This window comes from Myxine glutinosa, chromosome 5 (assembly GCF_964187855.1).
Source record: "Myxine glutinosa chromosome 5, kmMyxGlut1.1, whole genome shotgun sequence".
NCBI classification, from domain to species: Eukaryota; Metazoa; Chordata; class Myxini; order Myxiniformes; family Myxinidae; genus Myxine; species Myxine glutinosa.
Genome location: NC_136265.1, coordinates 126,845,194 through 126,858,768, shown reverse-complemented (window position 1 = coordinate 126,858,768; position 13,575 = coordinate 126,845,194). Strand labels below are relative to the sequence as shown.

At 45.1% G+C, this 13,575-nt stretch overlaps 1 protein-coding gene across 2 annotated transcripts in view; it reads right to left on the bottom strand.

The window, feature by feature from the left end:
• Nucleotides 1-428: 428 nt before the first annotated feature.
• Nucleotides 429-13,575, bottom strand: part of LOC137427121 (terminal nucleotidyltransferase 4B) — a 59,179-nt gene continuing 46,032 nt past the window's right edge. The window contains exons 11-13 of one of the 2 annotated variants that reach the window (XM_068116305.2): nucleotides 12,280-12,417; nucleotides 10,383-10,565; nucleotides 429-2,986 (exon numbers count right to left, since the gene is read on the bottom strand). In XM_068116305.2, coding sequence (XP_067972406.1) covers nucleotides 2,741-2,986; nucleotides 10,383-10,565; nucleotides 12,280-12,417 — 567 coding nt within the window. In that variant the 3' untranslated portion in view covers nucleotides 429-2,740. The remainder of the gene's footprint in view (nucleotides 2,987-10,382; nucleotides 10,566-12,279; nucleotides 12,418-13,575) is intronic. The other variant, XM_068116306.2, reaches the window with a different exon arrangement.

Sequence of the window (13,575 nt, the reverse complement as noted above, 5' to 3'; positions counted from 1 at the left end):
GCAGGGAGAGGCATATCGGTGTGTCGTCCATCAGAAAAACGTTATGCCAGAGTGCCCGCCTGCCAGTACTTCTCCTTGATGGACGTTAAAGATCCTATGGTGTCCTTCGTGAAGGCGAGCTATACTCCCACCATTAAAAATACACAAATTCCTGCCACAACTACTTAGCGTCAGGCCTGACCAGCTGGTTGGTGAAATAAATTTTTTTTTTTTTTTGCCATAAGAACGTGGGAATAATTGCGGTCGTAAAAGATGAAGAAGAAGAAGATGCAGAAGCAGAAGCAGAAGCAGAAGCAGAAGCAGAAGAAGAAGAAGAAAGTTAGCTGAGAAATAGTACAGCATGATCAATATTGCATGAAAGCAACAGAAATAACCAAAGGTGGCAACAAGATTCTATGAAGGGCCAGAAGAAATTAAAGCAATAGGGATTAAAAGTTTCCATAAAATCTTTATTAGCGATTATACAAAACAATTTATGATACAACAGGGTACATTTGCGGGAGAGGGGAAAAAAAAGAAGAAAAGGAAAGCCAACATACCGAACAAGCGTGTCCATGTTACACTCCCACGACTGAACCCCAAGGAAAGGCCAACCCTACAGCCTTCGGTACAAATGGCTCAGTACTCTAGACCAACTGCAACATGACAAATTCCAAATCCAAACGATCTTGAAGTCCGATACTGCCCACAGCAGACTTCAAAACCTTCTTGATGTGGAAGAGGTGAATGAGCTCATTCACACTAAATCAGCAGTCTGGGAATGAAAGAGAATAACAACCGTCTTCTTGCTCAGAATTCAAATCGAGGAGAATGGGTGGGACTCAAAGGGGTAGACTTCCATACAGCAGAGGTAGGCCTTTGAAGAAAGGCCGGTCAGGATCGTCATCCCACGTTGACGCTTCAATGCCATCGACCTACAGCAGATCAGCAAACCGTCCGTTGACTTGGCACAGATACCGTTCGATGAGACGGCCAAGACAGTGCTGATGCATTCTGGGGAACAAAATAAGTTAGGGGGAAAGCATGTCGAGACGTTTACGACAGCAGTAGAACACTCGACTCTGCCTCTCTCCCCATGGCTGTCTGTCTCTCTCTCTCTCGCCAAGTACACGCGTGGTCGAGAGTGAACAGTGGAGAGGGAGAAGGAAGAGGCAGAAAAAAAAAATGGGAGACAAGACCCAAAAACTGCAAATGACCTCAGGATGTAAGAAACCTTTTGTGGCACATTCTCTCGACGACGATGACAGACCCCACGAGGTCCAGAAAAAAAAGGCCCCACATCCAATTAAGATGCAGTTCATTGCGAGCACCACCACAGATACATCGTTTCGTTAGATTAAAAGTGAGGATAAAACAGCCTGAAAACAACAAAATAATAAAAAGGCCAGGGCCACGACATCGGTTTTTACACAAGCTCAACTTGACAGAGCCCCAAATGAACAAACACAAACAAACAAACATTTGCAGTGTGGGAAGAACACCTGATGGAGAAAAAAATAAATGAATAATTAAAATAACAAAATAAACCGACAAACCTCATGGAGTTAAGAAATGCGTTTTTGTGGAAAAGTTAACGGACTCTGTAAAAGTGCAGAGGTCATCATTTACACATGCTCTGGAAAACAAGGCGGTGGTGACGTAACAGATGAGCCATTGGCGAGACCTGCATAGCGTTAGATTTATGTACATTTCCTTGTGTTTCTTTTTTTTTTTTTTTGCATAGTCCGCTGCCAAGAGTCTCAAGTACCTGGAGTGAACAAGTACTTCAGCCAAATTCATGAGGCCCCGTTACAGTAGTAAAACTGGCATTTAAAACAAAAAATATATATAAAGGAGGCTCAATAGTTGGCAAACGTTTAAGGAAGAAAAAAAGGAAGGAAAGAAAGAAAGAGGAAAAAAAAAAGAAAGAAAAAAAAAGGAAAAGCTGCCCGTCGATTGACGTGACCTCATCTCGAGTTGTTGAAGCCGTCACAGACCGCCATGACCAGGGTGGGCCCAAAACCGCTCACCACCACCCCGGCAAAGCCACCCAAAAAAAGGTTGAGCATCCAGACCCCGAGGTCACAAGTGATCGTCCATAGCACCAATTCATGCCGCAGAGCTTCAGGACAGTAGGTCCACTCAGACGTATGGCAAGAGACGAGCATAAAAGCGACAGGTGGAAATGTGGGGTTGGGTTCGGGGTCGGGGGCAATTATTGAATGCTGCAACGCCAATGGTGATACGGGAAGGGGTGGGGGGAGGGGGAGGAGTAGGGGCTGGAGAGTGGAATTTGGAATATAAATTCTGGAAGGACTGCACAGTGGGATGGATGGACGTCCTGGGCTTTTGTAGAGAAAAATGGACAACCATTGTTGCAAAGTGGGCGATGGCAACAAAGAACGAAGGCATTCTCATGACGAACAACAGCAGAGCTTTCCTCCCCAAAAAACGAGAGAAAAAAAAAGGGTCAAAATAAAACGTCGGCAACTTTTTTGATTTTTTTTTTCTTCTTTTAAGTTTTTTTTTTTTAACCCCCCCCTCTTGTTTTCTTCTACCTTTTAAGATTTTTTTTATTTTTTAACCCCACAAGTGAAAAGTGCAAATCCCACCTTGGGGTAGTGGGGAAGGGATGAAGATTTAACCATTGGGTAGTGAGAGTTATCTCCTCTCCAGCTCAATGCTTGCTGTCCAATCACCCAACAGTCTCGCAAGAAAAGTTTCGCAAAAGGGCTTCACGGGCGAGATGCGGCACAAGTGCTCAGCGACCGAGACCGTTCATTGTGCCGTCCCGGCGATATCTTCTCCGCTTGCCGAGACCGTATCCAAAGTGCTGCCCTCCGCGATGAGCCGAGACACGACCCGGTGCCGGCAAAGGTGGAGGTAACCTCTCGGCCGGCGGTTTGCTGGAGAACTGTGGCAGTGACTGCTGCAGTTGATGGTGGTGTGGGACTTGGTTGTTTTGCGGGAAAGGCTCAGGAGCTGCCATTTGTGTGCAAACATTTGCCTGGGGGAGACGAGACAACAAGTGGCACCGATTAACAAATTGAAAACGCTTATGGCAATATTGTCATTCGACAAAATGCAAAACTATGGAAGAACTTTTCCTACAAGTGTCAGGATAAATCGATCAAAACACCATCCGTTCCAACAATTTTCCATGCTGATTTGGAGTAATCAGCTCCTGTTGTAGTCACACAGATAAGTGGATGACAGGTGCCTGCAATCGTGGACAGTATGCGAACCTGTGTTTTATTTCCGCCTCTATTCCGGTCTTGCTCCCTTTTCTCTTTCAATCCCCTGATGCTCCAAGTCCATCCGGTTCACACGTTCATCCAATTAAACCCTCCAAAGGAAACTCCAAAAATCCCCAGACCTGTCCCTTGTTCCTCTTTTTTCCAGTTTTTGGATTCACCTTCCTGAGTCTGTTTAATCCCAGTCTGCCCTCCTGGGCAACAGGTTAGCAGTACACCACTGTCTCACCATCTCTACCTTCATCCATGATATTTTCGAAACCTCCCCTTCCCCCTCAATCACCTCAACCCAACCTTCTCACAAGCAGGCCACTGTTTCCTTCCTTCTTCCACAGTCTTAACATCGCTCTTCTACAAACCGAGGTTGTGTACCATTTTAAAAACAATACTCTCATACTGCAGTTCACATCATGGATATGCCCCACTATCTTAATCCCATTGATTAACAAAATAATCTGGAATATCATAACGCACTGCTAAAGTAAAAATAAATATATAAAACTGAAGAAAGACGACAACAATTCCCCTCCTTCCCCGAATAACCACAAACTGATATTTTGGGACATGACACCCGCAATAACGTACAATTGGGCTCGAGAGGAGGCAAAGATCATCAGACATGCAAGTGGTGTGTGTGCACAAAAAGGGAAAGAAGTGAAAACTAACAAGTACTGCATGCAGATTAGCCTGTTTGACGTTCCCAGATAAATTAGCACTTGATGCTGGGATTCCAGGTTCAAATTCCATAAACAGAAATAAAAAAGATGTTTACTGCGACAAAAATTTGATAGACAAACAGACATTTGAGGACATTTTCACGAAACAGAATTTAAAACACACCACAAAGCTTTTCGAAATGCACTCCTCAGGTGACATTCGCAACAAAGTGAACAAGACATGGAGGAAGAAGAACCAATATAGGCCACCTATCAACAAAACAAATTCTGATTGGATGCTCTCTGCTGACATAATCACCTCCCAATGCTCTCAGTGGGAGGAGCCTGTACAGTGTTCAGTGTACCAATTGGATTTTGTTGAGTCTGGGGTGTGGCAACTAGGGCCACTGCAGAATCCTCTTCATCAACATCAAGTGCCAGGGTGATGCTCGGTATGTAGGCAGAACTACCCAGACCTTGACAAACAGAATCAAGCAGCACGTCCCTTTGTCCATCAGGACCAACACTTATGGTACAAGAATACAGCCGGTGTGTGCTTATAGGAAGATCCGAGCTTCGATCAAAATGTCGTGGGCATCTGCTATTGGACAGCATCTGAGAACGCAAACTATGCCAAACAGTGTAGTGGATACATTCAAGACATTGAGTAGAAGACGAAGTACAACACATCTGCGACAACTAGAAGCGACATATAGATCTATTACTTGGATCCTATGTTATGCTGCAAAAATAATTTGCCCATTCACAATGCTTACTTGTGCAAAGAAGAGGAGGAATGAAAATTCATCTCCCAATCACAGATGCTGATGAAGAAGATTCTGCAGTAGCCCAAGTGGAACGCCCCAGAATCTGCAACCTCCAATTGGAGCACTGAACACTGAACACATGCTCCTCCTCATTTATCCCTTCCTCCCAGCCATGGTACACTGAATCTTGTGGTGAGGCAGTTGCCCTGAAACAACTTGCCTTTGCCTCTTGGAAGGCTAATCCAACTGAAGGCAATCTCAGTTCCTTCCACCAAGCTCGGAACAAGTGTGTGTCTACCCTCAGGAGAGCCAGGAAGCACTATCTCTCCACACTCAAGAAAGAACTCTCAAACCTGTCTCCTTCCTCCAAATCCTGGTGGCGTCTGGTCAAATCCATTTCTGGTGTTTGTTCCCCCTCCATCCCTTTCCTTACCTCAAATGGCTACACAGTTGACACTGCAGTGACAAAGCCGAATGCCTCAACTCTGTGTTTGCCTCAAAATCTTGTGTCCCAAACCCATCTCTCTGTTCCCACCTTACCCAGTCAAACCCAACTGTTCCTGGACTCTGTGTCCTTCTCTCCTGACAAGGTGGAGAAGTTTTTGTCCAACCTCGACTCTGATTCTGCAACTGGACCAGACGGCATCAGCCCACGGGTCCTGAAATCCTGCTCTGCTGCTCCATCTTACCCTCTCTGTTCTCTTCACCCTCTCCTTTGCTCAAGGTCATCTGTCAACATCTTGGAAATCAGCAAACATCACCGCTTTACACAAAAAAATGTGCAAAAACAGATCCTTGCAACTACAGACCAATCAGCCTGCTCCCAATTATCAGCAAGGACATGGAATCCATCATTGCTTCAGATATCAGATCCTTCCTCTTCTCCAATGGCTTGATCTCCGATCATCAATTTGGATTCAGACCAGGTCATTCTACTCTGGACATGCTGCTTCTGCTGTCTCAACAATGGATGGAGGTCCTCAATGCCAAACAGGAAATCAGAGCCTTCTCCCTTGACATATCACGTGCCTTCGATACGGTCTGGCACCCAGGTCTGCTCACCAAACTCTCCTCCTATGGTATCCATGGAAATCTCCACGCATGGCTTGCGGACTTCCCCTCAGGTCGTAGGCAACGTGTGGCCCTGAATGGATTTCTCTCATCTCCCCTTTCTGTTCAGGCTGGAATTCCCCAAGGCAGTGTTCTGCGCCCTGTGCTTTTTTCTTGTCTTCATCAATGATCTCTCCGACTCTTTGGTAAAAACATCTCTATCTCTTTGCTGATGACTCCACTCTCTGCCGCTCCATTCCTCATCCCTCAAATTGGCATTCTGCAGCCTCCTCACTCTCTGCAGACCTGGACAAAATCACAGACTGGTCAAACAAGTGTAACATGTCTTTCAATCCTGACAAATCTCACACTCTATGTCTCTCCGAAAAGACCGACTGGACAACCCTCCCATCTACTTTCTCAACAATCCTCTCCAAGAAGTTCTGTCGCTCAAGCTTTTGGGTCTCACTATCTGCCATGATCTTTCTTGGGAAAAACACATTTCCAAGCTGGCCTCCAAAGCCAGTCGCCGATTGGGCATACTCCGTCGAGCGAAGTCCTTCCTTGGCACACCTGAGCTCATCACATACAAGGCTTTCATCTGCAGCTCAATGGAATACTGTTCTCCCCTATGGGCCGGTGCTCCTACCTCACACCGAGCTCGGCTTCACGCTGTTGAAACCAAAGCTTTCAGAATCATTGGAATCTCCTGCAATGAAGCTAAGTCCGAGGGCCTTTCACTCACTCACCGCAGGCAGGTTGGTGGTCTTTCTGTCTTTTACTGACTCCTCTCCGGGCTTGCTCCCCCAGCTCTCTCTGTGCTCTATCCCCCAAATATTCCTACAGGTCGCACAAGATCTGACAGCAACCCTCTTATGGTTAAACTGCCAAAATCTAGGCTCTCTGCTCACCTTCACTCTTTCATTCCCATTTTCTCCCGCCTCTGAAACAAACTCCTCCACTCCCTTCAATCCCACTCCTCCCTCCAGGTATTTAAAACAACTGTTCACCACCATCTCTTATCTTCCCCCATCCAAAACCTTGATCTTTTCTACCCCCGCTAATTCACCCCAGATCCACTTTTTTGAAATTCCAACTTCTTTCCTGGAAGTCCTTGCAGTGTCCATATGTTTTATACCTCTCCCACCTCGACCCCCCCCCCCCCCCCCCAAGCCCTCTTCCTCCCACATTTCTCTTGATGTCCCTGCTCTCAAATGTTGTGTTTGCGTCCTTCCCCCTCTCTCCCCATCTTATCTTGTTTACCGCTCCCATTATTTTGTGTTTTCTGTGTCGGTTTTGACTTTTTGTGTGATGAATGTTAGTTCTTTCACGAGCCTCGATCTTGTAAGAAAAAAAACCAAAAAAAAAAAACCTAGAGTATTGGGAAGTGATTATGTCAGAAGAGAGCATCCAATCAGAATTTGTCTTGTTGCACAGTGGCCGATACAGGTTCTTCCATGTCTCATTCACTGAGTGCAAATTTCACCTGAGGAGTACACAATGAAAAGCTTGGTGGTTCTTTTTAATCCTCTTATGGAAATATCCTTCAAATGTCTGTTAATGTCTATATTAAACAGAAATATGCTGAATAAGGCCAAAGCCCTACAAGTGACTGGGAATCCTCCATCGTAAAATGTCTTTCCTTAGTGCATCTGAACTCCGATCTACCTCCAAGGATTTCATCCACAGCTTGGTTTACTGCTCTCCCCTCCGGGCTGGCTCACCAGCCTCAAACCTAGCTCAGCTTGATGCCGTGGAAAGAACCAAGGCCTACAAGATCATTGGAATCTCCCACAATGAAGGTGAGTCGATGGTCCAATCACTTCCACATCGCAGACAGGTCAGTGGTCTGTCTTCTACCACCTCCTTTCTGGTCTCGCACCCACTGCACTCCCTGTGCTTCGTCACCCCCCAGGTTTTTGCAGAACACAAGGTCCACCATCAAACCCCTTCTGGCGAAACTACCAAAGTCCAGGATCACTGCTCACCTCCACTTATTCCTCTTTTTTCCCCGCCTGTGGAACAAACTTCCACAAACTCTACGATTTCATTCTTCCCTCCTCATCTTTGTGACAGCTGTTCCCCACCATCTCATATCGTCTCCAATCCAAAACCATGATCTTTTCTACCCTCGGGAACCCCCAACCCAAAGCCCTCCTCCTTCCAAATTCCGAGTGTTTCCTTCTATATCCATCTTGTCCACCTCGTGCATCCTTTTCTGCCCCCCATTACTTCCCACACAAATTGCTTGCCCAGGTCTCCTTCTATCTTGTCCTTCAACTGCATTGTTGGGGTTTCTCCCACCACTATCTATCTATCTATCTCTCTCGTTCATTTTGTCCTATTACTTCCTGATCCATTCAGTGTACTAGCTCTTCCACGAGCCTAGACTCTACACAAACCAAAAAAAAAAATTAAAAAAAACAAACGTGTAAACTTAAAACAAAATGGTCTGTGAAGCTCGTTTGATTTTATGACCAAATCACAGTTAAACCCCTTTGATTCATGCACCGTAACAACTCATTCAAGAGCAATACATTGCTTTAATTGAAAAAATAAAAATACTTAAAAATTGTTCTTGGGGATGTCAGAAGGTATGCAAAGGGAAAAATATATATATCTACTATATAAAACACAACAGCTTGGGTCTAATCACATTCTCTCCATTCGTGTCAAATGATCCAACTGCATTCCCTCCTTTGTCAGCCTTTTCTGCTCCCCCCTCTCCCCCTACACAGAGGATCAGAACAAGAAAACAACGCTAAATCCTTCTAAAAGCTGCGTCCATCAGTCCTCCAGAAAGTTAGCCCTTCAAAACATGAAATTTTCAACTTCAGTGAAAACTTCCACCTGACCGGACGAAACAGTCAGCAAAGCAAAGGTCTTCCGAGTGTTGGGTCATGGAATTCCAGTTTACAACAGGGCCACACATGAGCGCAGGTGGCAACGGCAAACGCTATGCTGTCATTCGGTCATGGATTGTAGTCCTCAGATAAATAAATAAATAAATGGAACTCGTGCTACAGAAGAAGGGCCAACAATGGTAGAAACTTTTGGGTTCACGACTGAATCTGTTTTAAATTGCATGCCTTTTAATTCAAGCAGTTACCGTGCCAAAAGAAGTCGCTTCGAGCTGTGAACCTTAAAGGGAAAGCAAGATGGATGTGTTTGCCAGGAAGAGTGGCTTGTAAACAGGTTTATTCAACACAATCCTGATCTGTGCAATAAAGTGAGGCCGGCACAGGACAAGTGCCGCCTTTCGCATTCACCATTTCTAAGAATGTGACGTCCTGTGCCCAAATCACACAAAACGATCTACTGGCTCCGATAATCATCCGATCCAGCCACATTCTCTTGCAAACCCTCACTTCTCCTATCCTAAGGACTGCACAGATGTAAACGCATATCAAGCCTATTTACATTTGTGAGCTGCCCTGGGGTCAACACTTTTTTTTATGCCCAGTTCACCATCTGGATAAAAGCTCTCCTGCATGGGGTTTGAGTTGGAGTTCAGAGTTGGAGGCGCAGACTCGGGATCCTTAACGGAAGACCCTGCTGATGAGGCAGGTAAACATGCAACTGAGATGAGACAAAGATTTCTCAGCATGCGCGTGAAAGGGGAGAGAGAATCATGTTGCGTACATCTTGTTTTTTTTTCCTGGGCCTCATGTTATGATAAAACGAGTCCTTCATGTCGATATTCTTACTAAATAAAACAAAATGCGACTAAAACTCTTCAGTTTGCGATACCGCACACCACTCTTTCCATTATGGAATGTGCCGATATATTGACAGTTCGAAAAAAGCATCATCATGTTGACGATATTTTTTCAATATCTTATAGAGCTTATCTTATCTTATAGATCCCTGGTGTTGGGCTAGCAGCTAGGGTGCCGGCTTAGGCCTGGGTTCGAATCCCGGTCGATCGCTGAATTAAGGCCAGGGGGGTTGACTCAGCCTGTCATCCTTCCGAGGTCGGCAAATTGAGTACCAGTTCACTGGTAATTCCCTGTTTGTCGTTAAAGGCGGCAAAAAGGGTTGGTGTCAGGAAGGGCATCCGGCCGTAAAACATTGCTTCAAAAAGGGGACCGAAAAACAACAACAACCACGGTGCCCGAAAAAGGCCAACCCCTGCTTTGCGGGGAAAAATGGCCTCTAAAGGTGTTTATATAGAGCCAGAAATATCAAGATATCTTCCAGCCCTAATTTGAGACGAGATGGCAAGAGAGTACATGAGCGCATGTATGCATGCATACATATCCCGCACAACACGGACTACAACATGAATGCCAGAAAAGCACGATGGCAAAAAGAAGAAGAAGATTTTCACCCTTTTCTACACCTGTTTACCCTCCCCCAATCCCACCTCCTTCCAAGTTTCCAGTTTGTCCTTCCTGACAGTTTGCGGCTGTATCCATCTTGTCCACCACATCGCTTATTGGTCGAAGTCTCCCTCCATTTTATCCCTCATACCTGCTGTTGGTGTCGCCCCCCCCCCCCCCCCCCCCGCCCATTCTTTTTCTACTGTTCATTTTGCTCCACTAAGTCTCGATACAGTGCAGCATCTTTCAGCTCCTCCATCAGCCTCACATTTGGATACAAAAAAGTGTACCGATGTATCAATACAAGAGGGGGCATGTACAATCCACAGGTAGAAACAATCATGGGGCTCATACCCTGGGCTGGATACGAGGACTGTGCAAAGGGCTGTTTCCAGGTGATGGGTCCATGGTGACACGAAGAGGCTGCGCCGTGCCATGCTCTTGCGGCTGGCAAGAGGTGCTGGGACCCGCGTCCGTTCCTGTAGTTGGTCGTAGAGGGGGGCCTGACTGAAACCCAGGAGCTTGGGAAACCGGCTTCTGAGGTAAGTGGGGAGATCAGGACACGGAAATGAAAAGTCAATGAACAAAGTGGAAGAGAAAGGTCTCTGTTATTTGCACAAGCAAATGCACCGACACACCATGCAAGAGATTTTGATCCGATAAAAGGAGAGTGATGAGGGTTACATATCTTAAAGTATCCTTCATGGTTGGGTTAGCTATTCTCAAAAAGAAAAAAGAATTTCACCATGTTACCAGGCCCATTTTCTCTCGCTCTAAAATTTATCCCTTTCAATGGAGTTGTTCCTTGCCGGAATAATGATGATTTCCACGCTTGACAAATTTCCTCCACGAGATGTCATATCATCTCCTTTCTATTCAGACAGCTTTTCTACAGCTATGAATTACACTCTAGGGACTTTCAGTGACAGTTTGGCATTTCATCGTGGGTACTCCCAAGAAGCCGACAAACGTAGGACATCCCTCAATGCAAATGAGCAGGTAAGTGAGTCTTGTCGAGATCGGCTAAAAACCAGAGCAGATGGCAAATGTGCAAATAGACCATTCCTACTTCATTGTATAGATTCGGTTTTTTGGGGGGGTTTTTTTCAGAGGCCATATTATTGTCAGCAATAAGCCTTCAGTTTTATTTCACACTTCGTCAGTGTAGCCACACCCCTTGCTTTCACCTCTTCCTGGTCTGATTTTGTTTGGGACAATGACCACAGAGAGACAGCGTTTGCCAAATTCCTAGGACAAAGTCACCAGTTCTTCTGTCACAGGCTGAGAGAAAATGTCCTCATAGAAACCGATTGAATGAATGATCGTTTTAAGGCCATTTTCCCCGCTATAGCGAGGGTTAGCCTTGCGGGCCCCATGACAATCATGGTTCCCTGTTTGAGGCAATGTTTTTATGGCCGGATGCCCTTCCTAACGCCAACCCTTGGTCACGCTCTTACGATGCGCAGGGATACGGTGTACCTATTCTGAATCGGGGTACACACCGTGATCATTCATCCCAGCAAGCTGGTACTCAATTTGCCGACCTCGGAAGGATGACAGGCTGAGTCAACCCCCCTGGCGTTAATTCAGCGATCGACCGGGATTCAAACCCAGGATCCTAGGATCCCAAGCCGGCACCCTGACCGCTAAGCCAACGCCAGGCTTCTTCATGGAAACCGATTAAACACGATTAATGCTGCCTGCCTGTCTGCCTCACCTTGAAACACAGAAACTCTTTGGATAAATTTATTTTATTTAATTAATCCAAACGTACGGGAAAATTGTAATTTTTTTCAATCAGATAGAATTTGAACGTGGGCAGTGTATAAGCAACAGACTGCTGCCTCTATCACTCCTGGGAAAAAAATATTCTTGCTGTTAAGAAATGCATACAACCTCAAGTTTTGAAGACTTTCAACTAGCATAAGAATAAAAGGCCTCCTTTTTATAATGTGGTATTTTTACCACGGGCTTCTGCTAGTACTTTGTTGTACATCAATTGAAGATAAGAAACCACAAAGAAGATAATCGATAGAAAAAGGCCAGCGCACATGTTGACAAGATACCACAATATTCCCACGCATGTATCAGCATCAATGGAAAGCAAAGAAAAATCTCACACGATAAAGCATTTGAAAGCGACTAAAACAATCACGCCCGTTTTGCCCTTTGAATCTCGTTAATCCAATCGTTCAAAACAGGGATTCAATAAATGAGGATAGAATTGTAATGGAAATGGCTGCATGGCCACCTTGGCAGGAACTGGTCCTTGGTGGACGGTATAGCTCCGAGGAGGCATGGTGGGGGTAGCAGAGGGTAGCAGGCCAAACTGGATGCAGTTTGTGGGCCTCAAGCAGGCAGCCGAGTGAGTTCGGGTTGTATCAGGCTCCTGTACCACCCACAAGACAAGTCATCGCAAAGGAGCCGAAACTCATAAAGTTGCAAACACACTTTGGCTGAATTTTTTTTTTTTAAATAAACAAAAAACATTTTAAAAAACGAATGGAAAAAACGTTTAGCTGTTACTGCTACAAATCGACTTCACTAATGATGGCCAACAAGCCAGACCACACGATTCAAAACAAAAATGCAGCGTCTATAGAAAGTCTACACCCCATTTCAAAATGTTCACCTTTGGTTGCCTTGTAGCCTGGAATGAAAATGCATTAAATCAGACTTTTTCCACCTTTATTTACACATTGCAACTCACAACTTCCGAGTGAAAAACAAATGACAAAGTCAATTAAAATTACAAAACTAGAATATCTTGGTTGGATAAGTGTCCACCCACCTTATAATAGCAATTGTAATTAAGCTCAGGTGTAACCAATCACCTTCAAAATGACACCAAGTTAATTGCCTCCATTGACACAATTGCCATTGTTAATTGTCAAATGGCCTCCACCTGTGTTAAATTGTAGTGATTCTGATTATTTAAGAATAAAATCAGCTGTTCCTGTAGGTTTCCTCTGCTGTGCAGTGCATTTCACAGCAAAGATTCAACCATGAGCACCAAGGAGCTTTCATAAGACCTCTGGGATAAAGTTGCGGAAAGTACAGATAAGGGTATGGGTATAAAAAAATATATTAAAGGCCGAGAATATACCTTAGGGCACAGTCAAGACAATCAAGAAGTGGAATCCGTATGGCACCACCAAAACCATGTTTAGATCAGGCTGTCCCTCCAAACCAGGTGACCAAGCAATGAGCAGACTGATCAGAGAGGCCACCGAGAGACCAATGGCAACTTTGAAAGAGCTACAGGCCTTTATGACAAAGACTGGTCACTGTGTGCATGTGACAACAATATCCCAAGCACTCCACAAGTCTGGCCTGTATGGTAGGGTGGCAAGAAGGAAGCCATTACTCAAAAAAGCCTATCTTGAGTCCCATTTGAGGAATGCAAAAAATCACTCTGGCGATTCTGAAGCAATGTGGCAAAACGTTTTGTGGTCTGACGAAACCAAGATGGAACTTTTTGGCATAAATGTAAAATGTCACGTTTGGCGCAAACCCAACACAACACATCACATCACCCAACGACCAC